The 27063-nt window shown below is 42.4% G+C and overlaps 1 protein-coding gene across 6 annotated transcripts in view; it reads left to right on the forward strand.

Moving 5' to 3' along the window:
* Window positions 1–10587: 10587 nt before the first annotated feature.
* Window positions 10588–27063, forward strand: part of Tcerg1 (transcription elongation regulator 1) — a 64520-nt gene continuing 48044 nt past the window's right edge. For all 6 annotated transcript variants that reach the window (XR_004117253.1, XM_031365575.1, XM_031365576.1 and 3 more), the window contains exons 1-4: window positions 10588–10714; window positions 17830–18055; window positions 20928–21080; window positions 21960–22389. Coding sequence is in view for 5 of the 6 variants with exons in the window: in XM_031365575.1 (XP_031221435.1) it covers window positions 10656–10714; window positions 17830–18055; window positions 20928–21080; window positions 21960–22389 (868 nt within the window). In the remaining variant the exon portion in view is untranslated. The remainder of the gene's footprint in view (window positions 10715–17829; window positions 18056–20927; window positions 21081–21959; window positions 22390–27063) is intronic.

The raw sequence follows: 27063 nt of genomic DNA on the forward strand, positions 1-27063 counted from the left end.
TCTGCCTTGTTTGGGGATCTCAACAGGACCCTCTTAGCCACCAACTTGAATGCAACCAGGCACATCACCAGTTTTTCCTGGCTACAAAAGATGGCCAGTTCAGACTCCATGTCCTCCATTCCTAGGAGTCCTCATTAGGATCACCCTTAGAGATTCCAGGAAGTTTCCATTGCACTAGGTCTCCATACTATCTCCCAGATACCACCCAATTCTAGCCATCCCTCCTTGCACTCTCTCCTATCCCCCCAACCATACACACATACCTGATCCCTCTTGCTCCCATCCCCACCCATAGTTCACCTGCAAAATCTATTCTATTTCCCATTTCCAGGGAGTTCCATGCATCCTGACCTTCCCACCTCCTACCCAGAGTCCTCCTCTTTACCTAAACTCTTTGGGCCTGTGGACTATAGCTTGATTATCATTTACTTACCAGCTAATATCTACTTATAAGTGAATAGATACCATATTTGTCTTTCTGGGTCTGGGTTACTTCACTTAAGATGATCCTATTTCCTGAAAACTTCATGATGTCATTTTTTAACAGTTGAGTAATATTCCATTGTATTAATGATACACGTTTTCTTTTTTTTTTTAAAGATTTATTTATTTATTTTATGTGTATGAGTACACTGTAGCTATACAGATGGCCATGAGCCATCATGTGGCTGCTGGGAATTGAACTCAGGACGAGTCCAGAGTAATACACTGTAGCTGTCTTCAGACACACCAGAAGAGGGCATCAGATCTCATTACGGGTGATTGTGAGCCACCATGTGGTTGCTGGGATCCGAACTCGGGACCTTCGGAAGAGCAGTCAGTGGTCTTATCGGCTGAGCCATCTCGCCAGCCCCAATCCACGTTTTCTTTATCCCTTTTGCAGTTGAGTGGCACCTAAGTTGTCTCCAGTTTTTATTTTATTTTATTTTTATTTATTTTTTTAGTTTTTTGAGTCAGGTTTTCTCTGTATATCCCTGGCTGTCCTGAAACTCACTCTGTAGACCAGGCTGACCTTGAACTCAGAAATCCACCTGCCTCTGCCTCCGAAGTGCTGGGATTAAAGGCATATGCCACCACCGCCCGGCTCCAGTTTTTGACAATTATGAATAAAGCTGTAATGAACATGGTTAAGCAAGCGTCCTTGTGGTGGAGTGGAGCATTCTTTGGGCATGCCCAAGATTGCTATAGCTGAGTCTTGAGGTAGGCTGACTCCCAATTTTCTGAGAAACTACTATCCTGATTTCTATAGGGGCTGTAATGGCTATTCCTGGATGTCAACTTGGCTATATCTGGAATAAACTACGATCCAGAATTGGAGGGCACACCAGTGATCCAGATCTTGAGGCTGGAAGACACAAGTTTCTCATCTGGATCTTGGCATGGAGATCTTGAGGCATACTGGCCCATGAAAAGCTTAGGCCTAGGCAAGGTAGTACATGCCTTTAATCCCAGGAGACTGAAGCTAGGAGATCTCTGAGTTCAAAGTCTGCCTGGAACAAAGCAAGTCCCAGATCCAGGCATGGTGGCACGCATCTTTAATCTGGGCCACACCTTCTGCTGGAAGCCTATGTAAGGACAATGGAAGGAAGATTAGCTCATCTTCCACACTTGCACTTACTTGCCAGCACATTTGTTAGAACCTACTTCTACAGAAGACCAGCTGAAACAACTAGCCTTGTGGGTCCTAGCTACTACTAGATTCTTGGACTTCCCCTCCACCGCTGCCCATTGTTGGGGTAGTTGGACTGTAGACTGTAAGTCACCTCAGTAAATTCCCTCGATTTAGAGGGAATTCCTTAAGTTCTGTGACTCTAGGAAACCCTGACTAAAAGTGGCTGTATAAACTTGCATTTAAGCAGGGCGGTGGTTGTACACACCTTTAATCCCAGCACTTGGGAGGCAGAGGCAGGAGGATTTCTGAGTTTGAGGTCAGCCTGTTCTACAGAGTGAGTTCCAGGACAGCCAGGGCTACACAGAGAAACCCTGTCTCGAAAACCCAAAAAAATAAAAAATTAAAAATTAAAAAATTAAAAAAAAAAAAACTACTTCTAGCAGCCGGGCAGTGGTGGCACATGCCTTTAATCCTAGCATTTGGGAGGCAGAGGCAGGAGGATTTCTGAGTTCAAGGCCAGCTTGATCTACAGAGTGGGTTCCAGAACAGCTAGGGCTCCACAGAGAAACCTTGCCTCGAAAAACCAAAAAAAAAAAAAAAAACCCCAAAAAACAACTAAAAACTTGCATTTCCACCAGCATTAGAGGAATGTTCCCCTTGCTCCATGTCCTCACCAGCATGAGCTATCATTTGTGTTTATTATTATTATTATTATTATTATTATTATTATTATTATTATGACTACTACTATTATTATTATCACTATTATATTTTTTTGGAGATGGGTCTCTCTATGTAGCCTTGACTGTCTTGGAACTCACTCTGTAGACCAAGCTGGCCTTGAACTCACAGAGATCTGCTTGCTTCTGTCTCCTGAGTGCTGGGATTAAAGGCATGCACCACCACCACCTGGCTTTCCCTTGTATTATTGACTTTAGTCATTTTGACAGGTGTAAGGTGGAATTGCATTTGCATTTCCCTGCTGGCTAAGGACGCTGAACATTTTTAAAAAGTGTTTTGCACCCATTTGAGATTCCTCTACTGAGAATTCTCTGTTTAGATCTGTACCTCATTTTTTTTTTATTGAACTGTTTGTTTTTAACTATCTAGTTTCTTTATATGTTTTGGATATTAGTCTTATGTCAAATGTGGAGTTGATAAAAATATTTTTCCACTCTGTAGACTGCAGCTTTAGCCTACTGGTGGTGTCCTTTGCCTCACAGGATCTTTTCAGTTTCATGAGGTCACCATTTACTAGTTTTTAGTCTTCGTACCTGAGCTAGTAGTGTTCTGTTCAGGAAGTTGTCTCCTGTGCCAGGCTGTTTCTCACTTTCTCTTCTGTCAAGCTCAGTGTATCTGGCTTTATGTTGAGGTCTTTGATCCACTTGGGCTTGAATTTTCTGCAAGGTGATAAATATGGATCTACTTGTATTCTTTTACATGCAGACATCCAGTTTGACATCCAGCATCATTTGTTGAAGAGTATTTCTTTCTTCCAGTGTGTATTTCTGGTTTCTTCAGTAAGAATTGGGTGTCTTGTCAGTGTGTAAATTTATATCTGGGTCTTTAATTTAATCCAATTGATCAACCATGTCTGCTTTCATGCCAATATCAGGAAGTTTTTATTACTATAGTTCTGTAGTACAGCTTGAAATCAGGGATGGTGACACCTCCAGCAGTTCTTGTATTGTTTTAGCTATCCTAGGTGTTGTATTTCTCCACATGAAGCTGAGAATTGTCCTTTCAAGGTCTGTAAAGAATTGTGTTGGAATTTTGATGGGGATTGACTTGAATCTGTAGATTACTTTTGGTAGGGTGGCCACATTACTATGTCAATCTTACTGATCTGTAAGTATGGGAGCTCTTTCCATCTTCCGATACTTTCTTTAATTTCTTTCTCCCAAGAGTTGAAGTTGTTATTACCGTACAGTCTTTGACTTGCTTGGTTAGAGTTATGTTATGTGAGGCCATGGTGAAGGGTGTTGCTTCCCTGATTTTTTTTCTCAGTCTGTTTACTGTCAACAGGAGGGCTACTGATGTTTTTGAGTTAATCCTGTATCCAGCCACTTTGCTGAAAGTGTTTTTTTAGCTGTAGAAGTTTCCTGGTTGGATTTTTGGGGTCACTTATGTCACTTATCGGATCCTCGACCAGCAGTGATATTTTGACTTCTTCCTTTCCAATTTGTATCTCCTTGAGTTGTCTTACTGCTCTAGCTAAAACTCCAAGTACTATATTAAATAGATATGGAAAAAGTAGACAATCTTTTCTTTTTTCTTTCTTTTTTTTTTAAAGAATTATTTATTTTATGTATATGAGTAGTACATTGTAGCTGTCTTCAGACACACCAGAAGAGGGCATCGGGTCTCATTCCAGATGGTTGTGAGCCACCATGTGGTTGCTGGGAATTGAACTTAGGACCTCTGGAAGAGCAGCCAGTGCCCTTAACCACTGAGCCATCTCTCCAGCCCTCCCTTGCAGCTTTTAATATTCTTTCTTTATTCTGTATGTTTAGCACTGGGACTATGGTATGGGGAGGAAACATTCTTTTCTGGTCCAATATATTTGGTGTTTTGTATGCTACTTGTACCTTTATTGCCATCTCTTTCTTTAGGTTAGGAAAATTTTCTCACTGGGCGTGGTGGCACATGCCTTTAAACCCAGCACTTGGGAGGCAGAGGCAGGAGGATTTCTGAGTTTGAGGCCAACCTGGTCTACAGAGTGAGTTCCAGGACAGCCTGGGCTATACAGAGAAACCCTGTCTCGAAAAACCAAAAAAAAAAAAAAAAAAAAGGAAAATTTTCTCTTATAATTTTGTTGAGAATGATTTTTGGGTCTTCAAGCTGGGATTCTTTTACTTCCTCTGTTCTTATTATTCTTAAGTTTGGACTTTTCACAGTGCCCCAGGTTTCCTGGATGGTTTGTGTCAGGAGTTATTTTAGATACATTTTCTTTGACCAATGTGTTCGTTTTCTCTACCGTATCTTCCATATCCCGGAGTCTCTCTTATCTCTGTATTCTGTTGGTGAAGTTTACCTCTGTAGTTCCTGTTCAAATTTGTAAAATTTTAATTTCCAGTTCTCTACTTGTGTTTATTTTATCATTTCTATTTCCATTTTCAGGTCTTGAAACGTTTTATTCATTTCTTTCAACTGGCATTTTGTGTTTTTTTGAGGGATTTCTTTTTTTTTTGTTTTCTTTGTTTTCTTTGAGGGATTTCTCATTTCCTCTGATTGTTTGCTTGTGTTTTCTTGGCTTTCTCTGAGGGATTTATTCAATTCCTCTTTAATAACCCCTATCATCTCAATCTAGTTGGTTTCAAGGTCTTTTGCTCATGCTTTGGTTGCTGGAATACTCAGGGCCTGCTGTGCTCGGCTAGCCGGGTTCTGGTGGGGACCGACCGCCCTGGCTGTTATTGTGTTCTTAGACTGGTTTCTAGGAAACTGGATCTGGGGTGACTGTAGGTCTAGGGGCTGCTTGCCGTCTTTGTCTTTGTTGGGTGGGTGTTTTTCTTCTTTGGTTTCTGGGATGGTTTATTCTTGGTTGTCAACTGGACCAAATCTGGAATGGACTACGACTCAGAAATGGAGGGCACGTCTGTGAGAGATTTTTCTGCTTGGTTTGAAGTGAGTGGATCCACTTCTAGTCTGCACCTTCGAGGAGGAAGACAAACCTTCGATGCTGCCCTCGGGGCCGGAAGACACAGCTTTAACCCGGGCCATGCCTTCTACTCGAAGCCTGTATAAGGAAGCTTTTGCTCTTTGCCTGCTTATTCTAGTCGTGCTAGTACAGCCGTTCCTTCACCGGCACTGCAGCCTACTTCTTCTGCCATTCCAGCATAGATAGAAGACTCTATGAGATACCCAGCCTTGTGGGATTGAGAAATTACTAACTTATTGGATTTTCCATACACGGTTAGTCGTTGATGGGTTATCTGGACTGCAGCCTGTAAGTCATCACAACAAATTCCCTTTATGAGGGAGGGAGGGAGGGAGAGAGAGAGACAGAGAGAGACAGAGAGAGACAGAGAGAGACAGAGAGAGACAGAGAGAGACAGAGAGAGAGAGAGAGAGAGAGAGAGAGAGAGAGAGAGAGAGAGAGAGAGAGAGAGAGAGAGATTCCATAAATTCTGTGGCTCTAGGGAGCCATGACTAATACTGTCGTTCCTGTTTCCTGTCTGGATATTCAGAGAGTGAGTTGGCTCTGTGTCGCCTGTTTTACTGGCCAGCTAGGATGGTGTGTTCATGGGGAGTACTTGCTGTGTTGGAGTTTGGGGGAACCTGAGGCTGGGAGTGGCGTGGTCTGTAGGATCCAACGCAGACACGGGTAGTGGAGTAGTCTGGCTGCCCCTGGTGTTTTGTTACAGCACTAGGGAAGACCCTGTGGATCGGGTCTGTGGGTACACAGAGAGTGGGGAAGGGCCACAGGAAGTCTACTTGGTCTTCTGGTTTTTCGAGACAGGGATTTTCTGTGTAGCCCTGGCTGTCCTGGAATTCACTCTGTAGACCAGGCTGGCCTCAAACTAAGAGATCTGCTTATCTCTGTCTCCCAAGTACTGGGATTAAAGGTGTACACTGCTACTGCCCATCGAACACGATGAGAGTTTTTATGGATTCATATTGAAATATATAGGAGGTGTCTTACTTAGGGTTAATAATGTGGCTATGATGAAACACCATGACTAAAAGCTACCTGAGGAGGAAAGGGTCTTACACTTGTGCTTCCACATCAGTATTCATCACCAAAGGAAGTCAGGCCAGGAACTCAAATAGAGCAGGAACCTGGAGGCAGGAGCTGATGCGCAGGCCATGGAGAAGTTCTGCTTACTGGTTTTATCCCCCATGGCTTGCTCAGTCTGCTTTCTTATTATAACCCAGGAGCACCAGTCCAGGATGGTCCTTCCCACCATGGACTAGATCCTTCCACATCAATAACCAAGAAAATACCCTACAGGCTTGCCTACAATCTGATCTTATGGAGGCATTTTCTCAGTTGAGGCTCTGTCCTCTCTGATGACTCTAGTTGACATACAACTATCCAAACCCTTGGGACCTGTTGGGATGTCCATAATTTGCTTCAAAATAATTCAGCACTTAAAAACAATAAAATAGCCAGGCAGTGTTGGCACACGCCTCTAATCCCAGCACTTGGGAGGCAGTGCTGGCAGATTTCTTCTGAGTTTGAAGACAGTCTGGTCTACGGAGTGAGTTCCAGGACAGCCAAAGTACACAGAGAAACTCTCTCAACAGAGTAAAACAAAACAACAGACAAACAAACCAAAAACACAACAACAGCAAAACCAAAATAAATAAAATAACTTCACAGGAGAAACAAAGATAAACTATGAAAATGTCACCTAAGTAATGTTCAACGTGCCACTGTAGGAACATGCTGCTAGTGTTAAGGCCTAAGCAACATGTTAAAGCCTACATAACTGGGGCATCAGGTGGGATTTCCTCTTTGGAGAGTGTTTCCTAGGGGACCTGGTGTGTAACTTGGGCCCCGGAGAGCCTTGTGGCCTTGATTCCTGTACCCATACACCCAGCTGTTGTGTGACTGCTTCCTTCCTGCAGAGTGTGGCCCTGCACAGTGCTAAGTCGGGACTTACCATCTGGCTTCTAAAGAACAGAATGAAGAGTAGAAATCTTTTTTGTTTGTTTGTTTGTTTTGATTTGTTTTTGTTTTTGTTTTTGTTTTTGCCATCAAGTTACAGAGGGCAGTGGTTTCTAGCATCCAGTTGTTCTTAGACGTGCTAAGTGACACTGTCGTATTACAATGAACCCCACAGAGAGAGCCTGCCAGTAGATTGCGTACATTCTCAGCTTCGTCACCGGTACATACTCTACTTGTGTGAACTTGGAATTCTTTCCTGCAGTTGCAACATCTTGCTTAGAGTGGATTGCTGTGTTGATTTTAAGAATACAACTTGCACAGACTGAAAAAGTGTGTGTGAGGTGGATGTGGGTGAATATCAGGCACACACTGCTTCATGCTCCCCTGACAAGGGTATGCTCCAGAAGCTACCTGCAGATTGCCTATTCTATTAAAGAGACGTGTGCTGCTCAGCGGAGGTGCTTAGCATCTATCATCTCAGCCTGAGGCAGGGGGATCACTGCAGAATCTTATGAGGTCCTAAACAATACAGTGAGTTTATTCCTAGCCTGGGTAACAGAATGAGATCACGTCCCAACACAAAACACCCTAAAAATTTACAACAAAAAAGCGTTGTTGCTACATATCGACTGAGTCGTCTCATAGTTTCAGGTTTGAAGGAGACTATCAAATGGAAGTGAGACTTTCTTGTCCTGAATTCCACAGTTAGGTTATAGGCCAATGAAATGACCAGTCTAGGAAAGTAATGGCCCATCTTCTAGTTCTTTCCAAACAGTTCCACCAACTGGGGACCAGGCATTCAAGTATATGAGCCTGTGGGGGTCATGTTCACTCAGACCACGTCAGGATCCCACTTTGGCTTCATAGCAAGCATATTTCTCCATTGAGCTATCTCACTGGCTTCACATGAATATAATACATTCAATCTATTAAAATAGATAGTATAGGGATAGGGAGAGGGCCCAGCAATTAAGAACACACTCTTCCTTGTACAGGACCTGGATTCAGTTCCCAGTACTCATGTGGGATGGTTCACTACTGCCTGCAACTACGCCTCTGGGGGTATCTGACACCTCTGGCCTTCAGGGGCACATATGATCATATGCAGCTACCCACACACAGCTACACATAGACACTTAACTAGAACCAAATAGATCTTTTTAAAAAGATACTATCTGCAATTTTAAAAGTCTTGGTACAAATAATAAAAACTAACAGCTATTAAAACTTTTGCCTCCCTTTAAGAGTTTCTTTAAACCAACAGTATATATATATACACGCCAACGGTCTCCATTTGGAGTTACTTCCAGCACAGAGGATTGGTGTGAAGTGAGGCATTTACATCAGTGTTATTTTCAGAGGAGGTGGCTAGGTATTGAGGATACATGCTGCTGTTGTTAAGGAGATGGAACTGCCGCGTGGCACATGCCTTTAGACCCAGCGCTTGGGAGGCAGAGGTAGGCAGATTTCTGAGTTCGAGGCCAGCCTGGTCTACAGAGAGAGTTCCAGAACAGCCAGGGCTATACAGAGAAACCCTGTCTTGAAAAATCAATGTCACTGACCTTTTCCTCCTCTAACTCCCTGACTGAAATCTTTAGCCTGTTTCATTATCTTCAATTGAATTTGAATATTTAACTGCAATTCAACAAAGCATTGGTGTTTTTAACTGAACACAATAAAATCTAACATTTAACATTTAACATTTAACATTTAAAGTGTAAGATTTGAGTTCTAATATACTTATAAAACTGCACAACCATATCCATGATTGAATCCAACATTTTCAGCATCAAAAAAGAATTTCAAATTCACTTCCTCATGTTGACTGTGAATCTTCTTTCCCTTCCTCCAGACTTGCCTATTACAGACATTCCATAGAAATAGAGCAAGCAATGTAGCAGTGCCTTTGTGTCTGGTTTCTTTTGCTTAACATACTGCTTTCAAAGTCCGTCCATTTTTTTATTGTGGGTGTTTCAAGCTGAAAGTTATCCCACCATTATGGCTACCCATTTTAAAGCTATTTGCCAGCAGAGGAATGTTATCCCCCCTTTTAGCATTATGAATAATAATAATGGTACTTACTGCTATTCGAGTTCAGTTTTTGAGGTGGTAGAATTACTTTGGACCACAGGGGGACTTTGATGTCACACTGCTTTGAGTTTAAGGCATTTTTACTAGCTTCATATATTGAACAAGTCGTTTAACATGTATCTCAATCCCACCCACAAATTGTGGCTATTTGTCTTACTTGCTTGTTAGTGGGTTTCAAAGCATAAACGAAACAACAATACATAACCAGTGTTTAGAATACTGAGTAGCACACACACACATATACAGAGAGAGAGAAAGAGAGAGAGAGAGAGAGAGAGAGAGAGAGAGAGAGAGAGAGAGAGACAGAGAGTCTGAGTAAAATTTGTCATTATTTCGAGTTCAGTAATGACAGTGGTCATTTTCACTATGCCACTGAAATCCCTGGACCTGATTTGTTTTTTTTGTTTTTTTTTTGTTTTTTTTTTTTTGTTTTGTTTTTCGAGACAGGGTTTCTCTGTGTAGCCCTGGCTGTCCTGGAACTCACTCTGTAGACCAGGCTGGCCTTGAACTCAGAAATCCGCCTGTCTCTGCCTCCCAAGTACTGGGATTAAAGGCATGAGCCACCACCGCTCGGCTTGATTTTTTTTTTTTAAAGTTAAAAATACAGTATGTTTATAATTACTTCTGGTATCAGGGTGTGTTAATTTAGACAGCTTTATTTTGAGATTGAAGGAGACATGCTAACCGAAGGAGAAAAGCTGTAAATTGCAGAGGCTTCCCTTCTCCAATTTACTTATTTTAATGCAGTAAATTATATAACACTTAGCCTGCAGTTGATTAGGTGAGCTGGAAGGTATGCTTGTAATTATCTAAGAACAGCATATACAGCATAGTGATTTAAGCCTCTTGCTAATTGCAAGGATGGGAAATGCCCCTTTCCCAAGATAGCTCCGGGGTCATTGGTTTAGGCATGACCCAGTTCGATTTCGATTGGTTCATATAACGCACAAGGTCTCGGCCTGAGTTATTAGTGGCTAATATGGCTCCACATCTGTCTCCTGGAAGGCGCGCGGACACGTGGCTACGTTAGGCTGGACGGAACTTGGGAGGACCTAGCTTTTCTTTCCGCAAGAGGGCGCCACTTGTTCCTCCTTGCTAAAGTCTCATTTCCCCCGAAGCCTCCAAGCGGCCAATCAACTGACAGTCTCAATACCGCTTTCAAAGTCGGCGGGCCCTTTGCCTAATAGTAAAGCAAAAGCTGCCCCGACGTCAAGATTGATGACGAGTCTCACCAATCACCGTCTAGATCTCGGCTAGTCCCACCTTATGTGCGTGGGATTGACGATGCCTCCGACCAATTGGGAACGCCGGGTCGGCGGTAGATGAACTCGGCTGTCTGTAATGGCGGAGCGTGGCGGGGACGGAGGGGAAGGCGAGCGGTTCAACCCGGGGGAGCTGAGGTAATGGGTGCCGCCTTCCCTCACATCTAAGCTTGCTGGCGCCCCAGGGTCTGGGGCTGGCTTCGGAAACCCAAGGGGACGAAGGGAACAGGAGTCGCGGCGGCCCGGGGCCGGACCTCGTGGGGCTGGCGAAAGGGGGAAGGGAAGACGGCTTGAATGAGAGCCGGGGCTGGGCTGCGGCCTCCTGCGCGTGGTGGGACGCATTCGCGTCCTTTGCGGGGCCCGCAGCCCTGGTCGGCGCGCCCGCCGTGGCGGGCTCCGCTGGCCGCTCCCCTCGGCCGCCCGGCGGGCCTTGCCCGACCCTCCGCGGCCTCCTCCACGCCCTCCGCGGCCTCGCGCCGCCTGGCCTCCCGCGCCACCTTTCCCAGCCTCGCCGCTCCCCTCCGGCCCTCGTTTCCGATTCGTTTTCTTTTGTCAAGATTCGCAGCTCTGACCGTTTGCAGGGCCACGAAGCCGCCTCTCTAAAGGGCTCCCCTCGCCAGATCCTCGCAACCCGGGCTTGGAGGAGTTGCAGGCGCTTTTCGCAGGCCAGAGACGGGGCCGGGCCATTGGCTCGTCCACCCCAGTAGCCGAGGGGACTTCTCCGAGGGCTTGAGGCCGTAGAACGAGCAAAGGTTGGAGTTGTGAATCCTGGAAGTGGCTCGATCTGTCTGTCCGGGTCCCCAGCCTGCGACCTCGTCCCGTTCTGCCCACGCCCCAGAGGCTTTCCTGAACCCCCTCACTCAGAGCCTTTGCCGTTAGCGTTTTAAGTTTGATCACAGTGGTCGGGAAATGCCCTCTCTTTGTTTGATTTTTTTTTTTTTTTGAGGAGAAAAAGAGGTCACTTATTTTATGTATGTGCAAATTTTTTTGTGTGTGGGGGGGAAATGCCATATCAGATACTCAGTTCCCATTCTGAATTGTGCCCCTTCCAGCGTTTAAAAACGAAGACAGCTGTGTTGATTTTTGACGACTCGGGTTTTCTAGAGTTCGGAGTGAAATTGTTTAAGGACATGGAGATTAGTCTTGCTTAGAAGAAAATAATGGCTTTCAGGTTCAGAAAGACACACACACACAGAAATTCCTTCGTTGGCAGGAACAAGGTTTTGTCATATTTCCGAGGTGAATCTTGAATCTTTCCGTTCCCATACAGGTGTCGTGAATGACTGGAGTACATTTTCAGGGTCTCCCAGTATTAGCGATAGAAAGTTTATTTTTGATTTTGGTCTCCAGAGGTAACTCTATGCTAGTCTCAGGGGCCTAGGGGTATGGTCTAGACTCTGTAGACATCATTGCAAAACTGATTCCAGTAAGGCTTTAGTTAGATGGCCTGCTGCAAGTGTTTTGCACCGTAGCTTCTGGGCTTAAGAGTTGCTTATGAAGCTACTCGTGGTGGCACACATTTGCTAATCGAAGCTTTTGGGAAGCCGAGGCAGGAGGGTGGTAAATTTCAGGCCACTGGTTACGTGTGACTCTGTAGCTGCACTTTGCTGAGCACACTGTAGATCGTTTCTGACAAATGGGCTATGTATGTGGCTGTTTTGATGGCAGAAAAAACTGAGCATTGCCCTACATTCGCATCTCATGTGTGTTTCATGATGGAGGTCTGTCATAGAATCTGAGAAATAAGATGTTTAGCAGAGGCGTGGTAAATGAACCGATATTGAGAAATGGTCACTCTGTTGTCTTACTGCTCCTTAGGCGCCCTGGGAAAGTTACTGTATAGGTCCTGGTTATAAAGGGAAAAAAAGTTCTTTGTTCCTATAAAGACTTTCCAGTTTAATTGAGGTTGGTCCAAATACCGACCCCATCGAAGGAAATCAGCCTGCAGGTGTGAAGCACTGTGGAGATTGTTGGTTGGGTTTGGACTGACATCTAGGCCCTCATGATTCATTGTTTGCCTCCTTTGTGTTTGTAGGTAGCATCTTTAGTGTCTTGCCCATTCAACTAAAGGATTTTCTCTAAGGAGTTTGCTTGTCTGGATAGATTACTCCTATAGTATATTTGTATTTCCTGGTCTTTCTTTGGGGGGGGGGGTAGAAAAGCAACTCTCTTCATTCAAATAGACTTCTTTCCCTCAGAAGTGTTGGAAGTGGTAGGCTATAGGAGCTCAAGTCGCCTGCAAGCACTTGAAATTCAGAGATCCAGTGTCATTCATCCCACCTGGTTGAGGGCCATGGAAGTATCTTTTGGAGTTACTTCCTGGGGCTTTTGTTTACTGCTTGCTGATACTATGGCAAGGTTTCTTCACTGGTGAGAACAGGAATGAGAATATTCTGGCATTACTAGAGATTAGCTGCCTATTTAATAAGTTGTTTTTGTTAAAAACGGCATTAAACTCATTTTGGTTGCTGTAAGAATTAAGTATACAGAAAATGCCTGCTTCCAACTCAAAATTAAGCATGTGGCCAGCATCTTGCTAACCATCCTGGTAACTAGGAAGTGTCCAGAGTTCATGATTGTTATTAAACAGTGTTGTACAGTTATCACTATACTAAAAGGAACTGTACACTAATGAGTAAAGACAGGTGAGGGAGTGCGTCATAGCATTTGTTGTACTTGAAAACTCAGAATGGGTGATGGCCCAGAGGGCCTGTGATGCAGACCCTAGGGGAACAGCTTGAGATGACAGTCATATAAAGATGTGCGAAGAGCATGCCAAGCAGAGGAAACCACGAGCACAGGCTACAGCATAATGAAGTTGATGTATTTGATGGTTAGGCATACTGGAATCTGGAAATGTCCACAGCGTCCAGGTAAAATGAGGCCTGATGATAGCTGGGTAATAACAACTTTACAAAGTTTTCCTGTCAGTTGCTGTTTTAGGTGCTTTATCTGTTTGTTTAGTCCTCACTGCAGACTTTGGTGAGATGTTGGAAGCAGTGTCTAACCTCAGGACTTGTTCTATAGTTGACATGAGAAAATAGTAACGTTTGGCAGATTTAAAAAGAAATCTGGAAAATTAGCTAAATGCCTTATGTAGATAAAGCACTATGAAGCATTAAGAGTAATTGAAAGTGATAGCATGATTTACTATTAATTGGCTATTACCTTAAATTGACAGGGATTATCTCATCGAACAGAACTCTGAGGTTGCTTTTATTTGAAGTCTTCATTTACATGGTAGGAAATTCAGACTTGGAAATTATGTAACTAGCCTGATAAAGAACAGAGCTGGTATGGCTTAATGGTTCTAGAGGCCAAATGCTGGCCGGATGCTTAATTTTGAGTTGGAAGCGGAAAGTATGAAATTTTAAAGAAATATTTCATATAGACTTTTTTTTTTGAAGAAGGCAAGACTGACCAAAAGGCTTTCTAAGATTAAGGTACCCCCTCCCTCTCTACTTCCCTCCTTCCCTCCCTCCCTCCCTCCCTCCCTTCATCCTTCCTTCCTTCCTTCCTTCTCATCAAGACAGGGTTTCTCTATGTATGTAGCCTTGACAGCCCTGGAACTTGCTCTGTAGACCAGGCGGCCTGGAATTCATAGAGATCCACCTGCTTCTGCCTCCTGAGTGCTGGCATTAAAGATGTGCACCACCACTAGGCTAAGGTACCTTTTAAACTAAGCCTGAAATGTTTTTCCTGGTTAAGTTTGCCTTAAAGTTATCCCAGGATGATGCTTCTGACCTATACCTCCCCTACTGGCCCACCCCCAATAGATATTCTGTAAGTAACACTGGCTGGCAGAAGACACATCTTCCCACGTACAGTCAGTTGTCGCTTTTGACTCCTACTCGGGCCTTTGCAGCATAGGCTTGTTGGTTAAATATACTTGGTATAGTAGTTTTTTGTCTCTTATTCTCCTGACAGGCACTTTAGTTAGTTAATTTGGAATTCTTTTGATGGTAACAGAAATGAACTGTGATGTGAAATACTTCAGAGCATAAGGGTAATTAATTGTAAGCAGAGTTGGGAAATGTAGGAAAGTTGCACAGGCTTCAGAGTGATGAGGAAAGTTTGTAGTACTAATTATTGTGTGTGTGTATGTGTGTGTGTGTGTGTGTGTGTGTGTGTGAGAGAGAGAGAGAGAGAGAGAGAGAGAGAGAACTCGCGAGCGCGCACATCTATGTGTCTGTGTCTGTCCGTCGTCACCTGGGGAGGCCAGAAGACAACCTTAGATGTCATTTACAGGAAGACACCTACCTTCTTTAGATAGGTTCTCATAGTAGCCTAAACTCAATGGTTAGGCTAGCTTGGTGCCAGCAAGTGGTAGGAATTTTCTTGCCTTCCAAGCAGGAGGCACACCACCATGCTTGACATTCTATAGGCATGTGGGAACAAACTCAGGTGGGATACTTTAGTGGTCGGACCATTCCTCCAGTCCCTGATTATTTTCAGATATACATGAGAATATTATTGTTAATCTAGTTATTTGAATATGAAAATGTGGTTTTTGTGTGTAATGTACAGGTGTTTAGCTTCCCAGAAGATCTAGGTAGGTGCTCTAATTGACTTTGGCAAGTTGAAGTTTAATAAGTATGTTTTCTTTTTTTCTTTTTTTTTTTTTAATTTTTTTTATTTAGAGATGAGGATCCTGGGTTGCCTAGAGTTTCCTTAAACTTCTGATCCTCCTGCCTCTGTCATCATCCTGTCAGCCCCCCACCCCCTCCAAACTGGGTCTTGCTATGGTTTCTCTGTGTAGCCTTTGCTGTCCTGAAACTTACTTGTAGACCAGGCTGGTCTCAAACTCAAAAAGATCCTCCTGCCTCTGCCTCCCAAGTGCTAGGATTAAAGTGTGTACCACTATGCCCAGCCTACCTCTTATCTTTGAATATCTAGGATTGCCATTAATCATCATGCCTAGCTATAATATAAATAATTATTAAAGGTCCTGTGTCCTCTCTGTGTGTGGTAGGTTTGATGCAGGCAGTATCACCAAAGTATGTAGTGGTTTATATACATTTTTTGTTTTGGTTTTCAAGGCATGGTCTCTCTATGTAGTAGCTCTGGCTATCCTGGAACTTACTATGTAAACCAGGCTGGCCTCAAACTCACAGAGATCTGCCTGCCTTTTGTCTCCTGAGTGTACCACTGTGCCTGGCCATGAGTATTTATTTATTTTTACTTTATGTGTGTTGATGTTTTGCTTGCTTGTATGTCTGAGGGTGTCAGATCTGTTAGAACTGGTGTTAAAGTGGTGAGCTGCCATGTGAGTGCTGGAAAGTGAACTCTTTAAGAACTCTTAAGTAAGATCAGCCACTGCTCTTAACCTCTGAGCCACCTCTCTAACACCTCTTGTGAGTATTTCATAGGCCCTAGACCTTACTGGAGATTGATGAGTGAACAAAATTCCTCTTTGAAGGGGCTTAAAGGACACTGGCATTTTAATTCTTGCTTTACCACTGAGCTAGCTCTGAGTATTTGGACACAGCATTTCCTTCTGTATACCCTAGTTCCTTAGCTTTAAAATGGGATTAACACTAGTATTTCCCTCATAACCTCATAGAACTGTTACTAAGTAGCAGTATTTGAAAAGAGCATAGTATTCTTTCTGGCACATACTCAACACTTTTAAGGATAATTCTTTAATCACTTAGGGCAAAGGTAAATAATGCTGTTATGACAGTTATTCGTTCAGGTGCCATGGAGAGAATAATACAGTAAGGTGTTTGGCCAGAGCAGTGAAGGAAGCCTTTCTCCTTCACATGTATGATATTTGAAATGTCTTAGACTACATCTCCCTTCTAATCAAAAAATATTTTTACATATTTTTGTGTGTGTGTGCCACAGTGCACATGTCAAAGTCAGGACAACTTTCAGGAGTTCTGTTCTGTGGATCCCAGGGATCAAACTTTGGTCTTTAGTTGGGGCAGCAAGCATGTTTACCGCTGAGCAATTTAATCAGCACTCTTTCTTCTTCTAAAAGCAGTTTGTGCTTTTAATTCCAGTGCTCAGGGAGTGGAGAGGGGGTGGAGGCAAGGAGATACCTCTGAGTGTGAGGCCATTCTAGTCTACATGTATAGTGAGTTCTAGGACAGCCAGGGCTATGTAGAGACTCCTTGTTACAAAAATAAAAGTAAGCAAACAAAAGAAAAGATATTTCAGACTTTAAAAATTATATAAAATGGGAGACTTTTGCTTCATTTGCAAGATGAATGCTCTTTTTAATTTTGAACTGCTTATGGTTAAGATACTTGGAGAGAGCTTGCTTGGCAGTGGTGACACATACCTTTAATCCCAGCAGGAGAAGCAGTCTGGCTGACCTCTCTGGAGTTTGAGGCCAGCCTGGTTTATAGAGCTAGATCCAGGGCAGCCAAGGCTACACAAAGAAACCTTGTTTCAAAACAAACAAACAAACAAACAAATAAACAAAAAGCTGGAGCATTTCCCCCTAAATACATTTGTGTCTGTTTTCCATGACTAGAGAAGTAGCCTAGGAATCAGCTTCTAAAGTTGATTGTTCACTGAACCTTTTATATAGGATTGCCTCTGTCTGCATAAACTGAGCAGTAGGTCCTGCTACCTTTTATATAGGACTGCCTCTGTGTGCATAAACCGGAGATGGTGTTGGGTTGTGGTTCCTTAGCCATCTTCAACTTTTTCTGTATGACACAGATTTCTGAGTAACACCCTTCCAGAACAGTGTGTGTGGGTGTATGTGTTGTGCATGTGTATGTGTAAACCACTACACCACACAAATGTGAAGGTCGGAGGGTGACTCGGGTGACTTGGTTCTCCTTTTTCCTTGTGGATCTGGGGTATCAGACCTTTGCTCACTAGGCTTGGTGGTAAGTGCCTTTATCTGTTGAGTCTTCTAACTGTTCAGGAACATTCTATATTCATTATTAGAGGTTGTATAGTCTTGGTTGGACTGTGTGGAATGCCCCTCTCAGTCATACTTAATCATCTATCCTTAGGTAGAGAACATTCATTATGATAATCTGGTATGTTTCATTTTCTGATTAGTGTAGTTTTTTTTCATTCTATCTTATGACTATAGGTACTATTGTGGGAAGGTGTTTTAAAATCATCTAAATATTCTCCCTCATCTCTGTTCTCACCTCATTTTTACCAAGTGGTTGCAAAATAAGGCTTTCCAACTCTTGTTTGCATTTGAGCCCTTTGGAAATTTCTATAATTTAGTATTGAGTAACTACTTTTGTAATTTTGAGACTATTTATTGTTCTTTCACACAGGATGGCTCAACAGCAGGCCTTGAGGTTCCGAGGCCCAGCTCCCCCACCAAATGCTGTGATGCGAGGCCCGCCACCTCTCATGAGACCACCTCCTCCTTTCGGCATGATGAGAGGCCCTCCTCCACCACCCAGACCCCCCTTTGGACGGCCCCCTTTTGATCCTAATATGCCACCAATGCCTCCTCCAGGAGGAATACCTCCACCCATGGGCCCACCACACCTCCAGGTAAAGAATTAGAGAGGTTGCCATTTCTTGGTTGGTATTAGTATCAATTTTATACACAGGTTTTGCCTAAAAATCCTGATTCTGTTTGTGTTTAAAGATTTTTTTTTTTACTGTTTTTATTTTATGTGTATGAGTTTTGCTTCCATGTATGTACTTGTACAGCAGGTGTGCCAAATACCCATTGAGGCCAGAAGAGAGCACCCCGTACCTTGATCTGGAGTTAAAGATGGTTGTAGGCCACAATTGGATGCTGGAAATAGCCATCTCTCTAGCCCCTAAAGCTCTATTTCAGTTTTTAAATGTTTTATGTTTTAAAGTTGTATATGTGTGTGTGTCCACACACTAACACAGGCCAGAAGAGGGCACTGGATCCCTTCTGATGCTAGACAAGCAGTCGTGAATCACTGGACATGGCCACTGGGAACCACACCTGGGTTCCCTAGAAGAGGAGCAAACATTCTTAACCACTGACTGCTCAGTTCCTGTTTTTTAATTTTTTGAGACAAGTTCTCAGCCTGTAAGTCTGGCTGGCCTTGACTTTACTGTGATCCTCCTGCCTTACTTCTTAAATGCTGAGATTGAAGGTGTGAGATACTTCAGCAAAAAATGTAAGTTTTAGTTATTTTGAATTTACTAAGGAGATACCTGCATATGTTTCTGTTGCTCCTTAAGTTATTAATATGGGAATCAGATCAGGGACTTAAGTGGAGACAGAAAACTACTCAGAAAACTTGGCTTTAATATACTAGTTTGTTTTTATCCTTAATAATTTTGTGAATTAACTTCTGTAACCTGCCTTTTGTGTGGGAAAAAGACTTTCAAATTTTAATGTACTGAGTGGAGGATATTTATCTTTCATGGTTTATATTGCTAGCAAGTATCTAATAGGTGCAGATATATAATATGTATATTCTTAAGTAATTCTTTTTTTGTAATTATTCTTTCTAGAAATGTCTAGGGTAGAATTTGGAGAATGAAAGTAGATTTGGATAATAGTTTTTTCTTGCTCCAAATATTTTATTATTAGAAAAAGATTAAATATGATGTTTTTCTAAGTAGAAACTTGGGATCTACAAAGAGGGGCTTCTTTCTCTCTTTCCTTCTTCCTTCCTTCTTTCCCTTTAATTTGATGGGGAATTGCTGTTTAGCACAGGCTGGACCTGAATCTACCATGTATTCCACCGTGGCCTTGGACATGCAGTAGTGCTGCTTTGGCCTCTGGGTGCTGGGATTGTTGACGTGCACCACTGTATTTGGCTAAACTTGTATTTTAAGTGGAAGCTTTTAAGGGATATGGCATTTTATTTACTTGAAGATTGGAAAGATCCAGTTTTTTAGCTAGTGACTAGAAGTTTACTACATATACATTTAGGGTAGATATTTTATAAATGGAGTTTGTGTTAGTGCTGTAAAGACAGGAGCCTGCAGAAGTAACAGAAACAAGTTCAACAAAGCAGGGAGTAGGGCAGTGCAGGGAGAACTTAGAGGAAAGTAGGAGTCATTTACCTTGTCCAATTTAAGGAGCTTATGGGTAATTGAATTTTTTTATTACATACAAATTATAGAAAGCATCTTCTTAATCTTTGTTCAAAATGACAGTCCCAATATTCATTACTTCTGAAGTATATATTTTTTCTTTTTTTCAAGACTATTTCTTTGTGTAGCCCTGGCTGTCCTAGAACTCACTCTGTAAACCAGACTGGCCTCAAACTCACAAAGATCCACCTACCTCTGCCTCCTGAGTGCTGGGGTTAAAGGTATACACCACCACACCTGGCTCTTAAACTTATTCTTGAAGAGTCTTTCCTTATGCTTAACATTACCAGACATAGATATCAGAAGCAGAAGCAGCAGCAGCAGCTTTTCTGGCTTCATATACAGCTTGGCATGGGATCTTGTTAGTAGTTACTGAAGAATGACAGTGGAGGTTCTGATTTTCAGGTTCTGTTGACTCACAAGAGTGGTTCCGCCGGGCGGTGGTGGCGCACGCCTTTAATCCCAGCACTTGGGAGGCAGAGACAGGCGGATTTCTGAGTTCGAGGCCAGCCTGGTCTACAGAGTGAGTTCCAGGACAACCAGGGCTACACAGAGAAACCCTGTCTCGAAAAACCAAAAAAAAAAAAAAAAAGAGTGGTTCCTATGTATGGCTGATTTCTGAGCTTTCCACTGAGAGGCTTGTGCAAGGGCTGAGTTCAGTCCCAGTACTGAGACCAGAGCAGAACAAATGAAATCTGGAGAAGTGGATGATTGTTTTCTGTATTTGTGAAACTCACTGACACTTAAAGTGATGAGCTTTATTATTACTGCATGAAAAATAGAATGAGAAATATCTTTTTAACTATATTTTTGCTTTAAGTAAAAAACAATGAAGTTGTTCTTGGTGTGTGTGTTTTTTTTATAGAATATTGTTTATCATTAGTACGTACTGTAGATGCTTTGTAAGTCATTGATAAAATTAGTATTAAAACTTAAGGGGTTGGGATGTAGGTCAGGAATTGAATACTTGCCTAGCATGTATAAGGCTCTGGGTTTGATCCTGATCACTACAAAAATAAAACCAAAAAAAACCAAACACATCAGTTTTCTTTTAAAGTAGTCTAGTGCTTGAAAAATGTAGTGAAATATGAAGAACATAAAGTTTACCCATGATGATATAACCTAAAATTAGCTCCTGTCAATATTTTGACATTCTGGTCATTAATCATTTTTATTACAGATTCATCATTTTCTTATGCAGTAGTCAAATGTATTTGAACATATAACTGCTTTTATAATTCTTTACTTTTGTGTAAAGGTATAATTTAATATAACCTGAAGGAAATAAAAAATCATAGTTTATGATTGACAATAATTGTTTTTTTTGACTTCACAGAGACCACCTTTCATGCCTCCACCCATGGGAGCTATGCCTCCTCCTCCAGGCATGATGTTCCCACCAGGAATGCCTCCGGGGACTGCTCCTGGTGCTCCAGCTCTGCCTCCCACTGAGGAGATATGGGTAGAAAATAAAACTCCAGATGGGAAGGTAAACCACAGAACATGTTCAGCGTGTTTCTATAGTGGCAAAGTAGTGAAGCCTTGGTGGCTTAGGTTGTGCACCTTATGCCTCCAGCAGTGACAAGGGGCTGACTCTGGGAAGACCTGTATTAGATTCTGCTGTACTTACAGGGTCACATTGAGGTCTGTATTTTAAATGATGTCACATTCTCAAGACATAGCAGGGATCAACATGTAGCTGAGCTCCTAGCTGAAATTATAGTGAAATAATAAATATTATTCAGTAAATAACTGAATAGTGAAAGGATACAAAACCCAGAGGAGAAGGTGCGTGAGGTCAAATATGAAGGAAAAGAGACTGAAGCTTCCCAAAGTCCTCAGTAGGAATGAGGCTGCACGGTTCATTTCTTCCAAGAAGAATGGTAACCATACATGGGAAGTGTTTTCTACCAATAAACTCACATGAACCTAGGTGTTTTTGGTGGGATTTTCATTAGAGATTGGTCATATAGTACTGTTTAACATATTCTAAAATTCCATACTCCAGAAAGAAAACAGTCTATGAAGATGTGGGGCATTGTTTCTCTTCATGGTTTAGGCGTAGTATGCATTCTAACTTGGAAGAGCGTAGTGGTAACCTTCTCAGGTAGAGTTCTTGCATGTTGGTTAAAGGCCAGTTTTGTCAGCAAGACTTTCTTATAACGGTAGTAGCAGGCCTTCTTTGTTAATTTCCTGCACAAAATATGACATTGATTTTTCTCTTCTGTTTATAAAAACAGACTTATAATTTATGAATATTTTTAACCTTTTCTAAGGCTTCTTTAAAATATTTTAAGGCACTAGCACTTTTAATACTAACATTTTTAATACTAGATTTTGTGATTATCACTTTTTTTTGCTTCTGCAGGTTTATTATTATAATGCTCGGACTCGTGAGTCTGCATGGACCAAGCCAGATGGAGTTAAGGTTATTCAGCAATCAGAACTAACGCCTATGCTTGCAGCCCAAGCACAGGTTCAGGCCCAGGCCCAGGCTCAGGCACAAGCCCAGGCCCAGGCCCAGGCTCAGGCACAAGCCCAGGCTCAGGCCCAGGCTCAGGCTCAGGCCCAGGCCCAGGCCCAGGCACAAGCCCAGGCTCAAGCCCAGGCTCAAGCACAAGCCCAGGTCCAGGCTCAGGTCCAGGCACAAGTCCAAGCACAAGCACAAGCAGTAGGTGCTCCCACCCCTACCACCAGTAGCCCCGCACCTGCAGTGTCCACGTCAACACCGACATCTACCCCATCCTCCACCACAGCTACCACAACAACTGCAACTTCAGTTGCACAGACAGTATCAAGTAAGTCCTGGCCTAGTGTGTGTGTGTATCTAGGGGTGTGAAAACCAAATAAATACAGTATTCTGAAATGGCTCTGATATTTCTAGTATTACCCTTGATGTTACTTAAAATATGTTTGGACATTAAAATTTCTGCATTAGAGAAATGAGACATTTGTATGAGTAGAGTAAATTATTTTCCCAAGTATAGTTTGTAAAGTTAATAAAGCTGCAGAAGTACAGTTACTTTAACTGACCAACACTAGTGACAAATGCTGTTGGAATTACAAAATGAAGTGTGCAGGGTCCTATTTTATAGAGTTTTCTAATTGAGGGTTGAACAAAGATAATGAGAACTGATGTAGTTTATGGGATTGTTAAAGGAATTCGGAAGCAGGACTATTTATATTGCTCAGTAGACTGAGTCGGAGCAAGCCCAGGAAATGGATAGCTCTAAAAATCAGGTGGATGTTCTGGAATGTTCTTCAGATGCTCCTCTGGGAGATATTGAAGTCAGAAGTCTTTGTTAAAGTTTTTCTGTAAACCTCTTTTAGAGAAAGTGGGCCCCAGAATAAGCTATACATAAATGCTGTATGTATTGGCTTAGAAATATTAAGAAAGTAAAGATTTTTCAAGCATCTGATCACAGTCACAAGACTTAGAATTTTAAAAAAAATGAAAGTGAGAGTGTATAAATATCAGAAGTAAGGGCTGAAGAGAAGTAGGTTTTTGTTTTTTGAACAACTTTTCTGTATATTGGTGGTTAGCATAGGGATGGCTCCTATTGATTCATGTGTTTGAGTGCCTAGTCCAAGAGAATGGAACTATTAGGAGGTATGGCCTTGTTAGATTAGGTGTGGCCTTGGTGGAGTAGGTGTGGCCTTGATGGAGGAACTGTCACTGAGGAGGTCTCATATGTAAGCTCAAGTTAAATCCAGTGTGGAATCAGCTTCCTCCTGGCTGCCTATGGAAGACAGTCCCCCCTTCTGCCTTTGGATGAAGGTGGTAGAACTCTGAGCTCTTCTAGCAGTGTGTCTGCCTGCACGCTGCCATGCTTGATGCCATGATGATAATGGTTTGAACCTCTGAAAGTGTAAGCCAGCCCCAGTTAAATGTTTTCCTTTATAAAAGCTGCCTTGATCTTATTGTCCCTTTGCAGCAATGAAACACTAAGACAGAAGTTGGTACCAGGGACTGGGGTATTGCTGTGATAGGCCTGACTGTGATTGTGTTTGGAGAAATGTGGATTTGGGGACTTTGGGCTAAATGGGCCATACTAGTAGGAACATGGAAGACAGTTATGCTGAGGGTGAATTGGAATTAGGGGGCCTGGTTCTAGAAGTTTCAGAGGAGAAGAATTTTAGTATGTTACCTAGAGATCGTTGTTATATCTTGGTAAAGAATGTGGCTGCTTTTTTCCTCATTTGAAAAGTCTGCCTGAGTCTAAGATGAAGAGATTTATATTAATTGCATTGACAAAGGAAATCTCAAAACAGCCTAGCATAGATGCTATCCTGTGGATCATTGTTATGAAGAGCCTTTTGATCAGATGTAGCAAACTGAGAAAGGAAAAATATAGAATGTGTAGTTCAAAGGTTAGAGGAGCCACCAGTAAGTGGAATGGAGCTAAATACTGTGTTCAAAGATTTTAAATACAATTAAAGAAGTAGTAACATTTGGGCAAGATCCACCCAGCTAAGCTTATTGTTTGAGTTTGTAGTTATATGAGAGAGAGTTATATCATGTTATATGTTATTATGACTTGGTTATTGTTTTCATTTTAGACATAAGGAGATATGATTGTGAGTCAGACTGACAAAGGATGGATTGTGATGGCTGTTCTCTGGTGTCAGCTCTGCTATATCTGGAATGAATTACTATTCAGAAATGGAGGGCATACCATAGTGGCCATACTTAGAAAGATCTTGTGAAAGGGAATTAAAGAAAAGCTTAGGTACAGGCATGCTGGTACATGCCTTTAATTCCAGCACTTAGGAGACAGGCAGACAGATACCTTGAGTTCAAAGCCAGTCTACAGAACAAGTTCCAAGACGGCCAAGCTTAGGCAGTGAAGGAAATCATTGAAAATAGAAAGCTGGTGAAGATGTAATAGAACAAAGGGACTATATTCCCTCCCTGGCAAGCAGAACTTGCCAGCTCAGGCTTGAGAGTCAAGAATAGAAGGTTTGCTGGGACAATTGATGCTGGTTAGCTAGAGCTAAGAAATTAACAGTGATTAAGAGAAGACCAGCATCACTGAGGAGAAATCTGGGAAATGTTTTCTGAGAGCGCAAATAAGCTGTGTTCTAGAGAGAGACCTTGTGCTGGCAGCCAGACTTGGTAAATCACCTGGATGGTACTGGTTTTTAAAGTATGAAGGGGTTGTGGAAAATCCCTGAGGTTTGGTACTGTGAGTGACCAGGAAAGGCCATTGATGAAGAAAGGCCATTGGTGAAGGTGCAGTCTCTGCGGCAATTGAAGGTCCAGGAATGAAGAGGGTCAGGCAAAGAAGTTGAGGCTTGGCACCATGAAGAGAGCCTATAAGAGGCTATTGGTGAAGCCTAGTTGCAGAAGACCCCAGCATATTGGCAATGCCAATACCATGGGATGACCTCCAAGAACAGGAACAGTAATGGAGTGGAGTCAGCCAGAGCCTGGAGTGCTACAGAAGGTAGAGCTGAAGTGACCCAAGCTCTTTGGAGGAGCCCAGAAGATCATGTATGGATCCCAGACTTTGAATCAAGAAGCTGTGAAGTTTGCCAGAGATCTAACCTTAAGATGTTAGAGATGCCAGAGCTGAGGGATACCCGCTGAGGAAATTTGCAAACAGGGAGTGGAATCAACCCAAAAGAAAGAATTGTATTGCAGTCAACAAAGCTGAAAGGAGTTGTATATCAGACATGGAGGTATATATATCCTATACCATGATATATTAGAAGTATGTTGATCTGCCTTTTGATTTTATAGAGTATTACAGTTAAGAGAGGACTATGATAGACTATGAGGACCTTTGAAGTTGGACTAAATATATTTCACATTATGTTACGGCTACAAGCCTATGAAGTCCAGGGAGTAGAATGTGGTGGTTAGAATAGGTATGCCCCCATAGATTTGTGTGTTTGAATGGCCAATAAGGAGTGGCACAACTAGGAAGTATGGCTTTGTTGGAATATGTGTGGCCTTGTTGGAGGAAGTGTGCCACTGTGGAGAGGTGAGCTTTGAGGTCTCAGATAAGTTCAAGTTAGACCCAGTGTGGAATCAGTTTTCTCCTGGGTGCCTGTGAAAGATAGTCTCCTTCTACTGCCACCATGTAGGCCTGAAAGTTTCCATGCTTCTTAACTATGATGATGGACTGAACCTCTGAAACTATAAGCCAGCCCCAGTTAAGTGTTTTCCTTTTAAGAGTTGCCTTGGTCATGTGGTCCCATCACAGCAAACTCTAAGGCAGTGGTATTACTCTGTAAACTTTGACTGATAATCTTGAAATGATCTTGATGTAATCATTGTTAATCCACTGCCTGGATCCCTTATACTTTAATGTATAATGTAGCTTCAGAAATTTGGGGATAAGTAGTATAAAAATACATACTGAAGAAATACAATCATAATGGATTCAAATTTGAATTTAACCTTATTGATAGAAGAACCAACTGAAGAAGTAAGGTATATATAATGAATGTACACAGATAGATGTGTCTCCCTTCTACCCCTAGTACTGGTGATTGAACCCAGGGCCTTGTGCATTTCAGGCAAGCACACTGAGTCCAGCTGGAGACAGTTTTTAGATATTACTTAGTACTAGGTGTTTTGCAAGTGTAAGATACAAATGGAAGGAAAATTGTGCTGCCTAACTGGATTGTGATCTTTAGCTTATGGTTTTTATGCTTAAGTGTCAAGGCAGAAACCTTGGAGTATGTCATGGTGGTGATGTGAGAAGGGTCTTAAAGGCAGTAGCACTGTGTGCAGGCTCTTGTTGCTTAAGGTCTCTTTGATGGCTTGGGAAGGGTGGTACTTATTTAAGGAACATACATGGTTATGTAGCTATTTTATTTGCCCTGTGTGTGCTCCATTTCTGTATATAAAACCCTCATCAGCAAGTGCCCCACCCCTTCCTGCTGTTTAAAGGACATAAAAAGGTCATGCTTTCTTCATTGCTTTTAAGTACCAGTTTTTATACTGTATGCCTGAATATTCTGGTTCTGTGGTTCTAGTTTTACTGTCCACTTGTATATAGTCACTGGTCTTTTTTAGACTCCTACTGTCTTAGTCAGGGTTTCTATTCCTGCATAAATATCATGACCAAGAAGCAAGTTGGGGAGGAAAGGGTTTATTCAGCTTACTTCCATATTGCTATTTATCACCAAAGGAAGTCAGAACTGGAACTCAAGCAGGTCAGGAAGTAGGAGCTGATGCAGAGGCCATGGAGAGGTGTTCCTTAGTGGCTTGCTTTTCCTGGCTTGTTCAGCCTGCTCTCTTATAGAACCCAAGACTTCCAGCCCAGGGATGGCACCACCCACAAGGGGTCCTACCCGCTTGATCACTAATTGAGAAAATGCCCCACAGCTGGATCTCATGGAGGCACTTCCCCAACTGAAACTCCCTTCTCTGTGATAATTCCAGCCTGTGTCAAGTTGGCACACAAACCCAGCCAGTAAACCCACACTGGGTTAAATAGCTTGGATTGTGGTATAGTGCT

Source organism: Mastomys coucha, unplaced genomic scaffold (assembly GCF_008632895.1).
Source record: "Mastomys coucha isolate ucsf_1 unplaced genomic scaffold, UCSF_Mcou_1 pScaffold13, whole genome shotgun sequence".
In the NCBI taxonomy this organism is placed as follows: domain Eukaryota; kingdom Metazoa; phylum Chordata; class Mammalia; order Rodentia; family Muridae; genus Mastomys; species Mastomys coucha.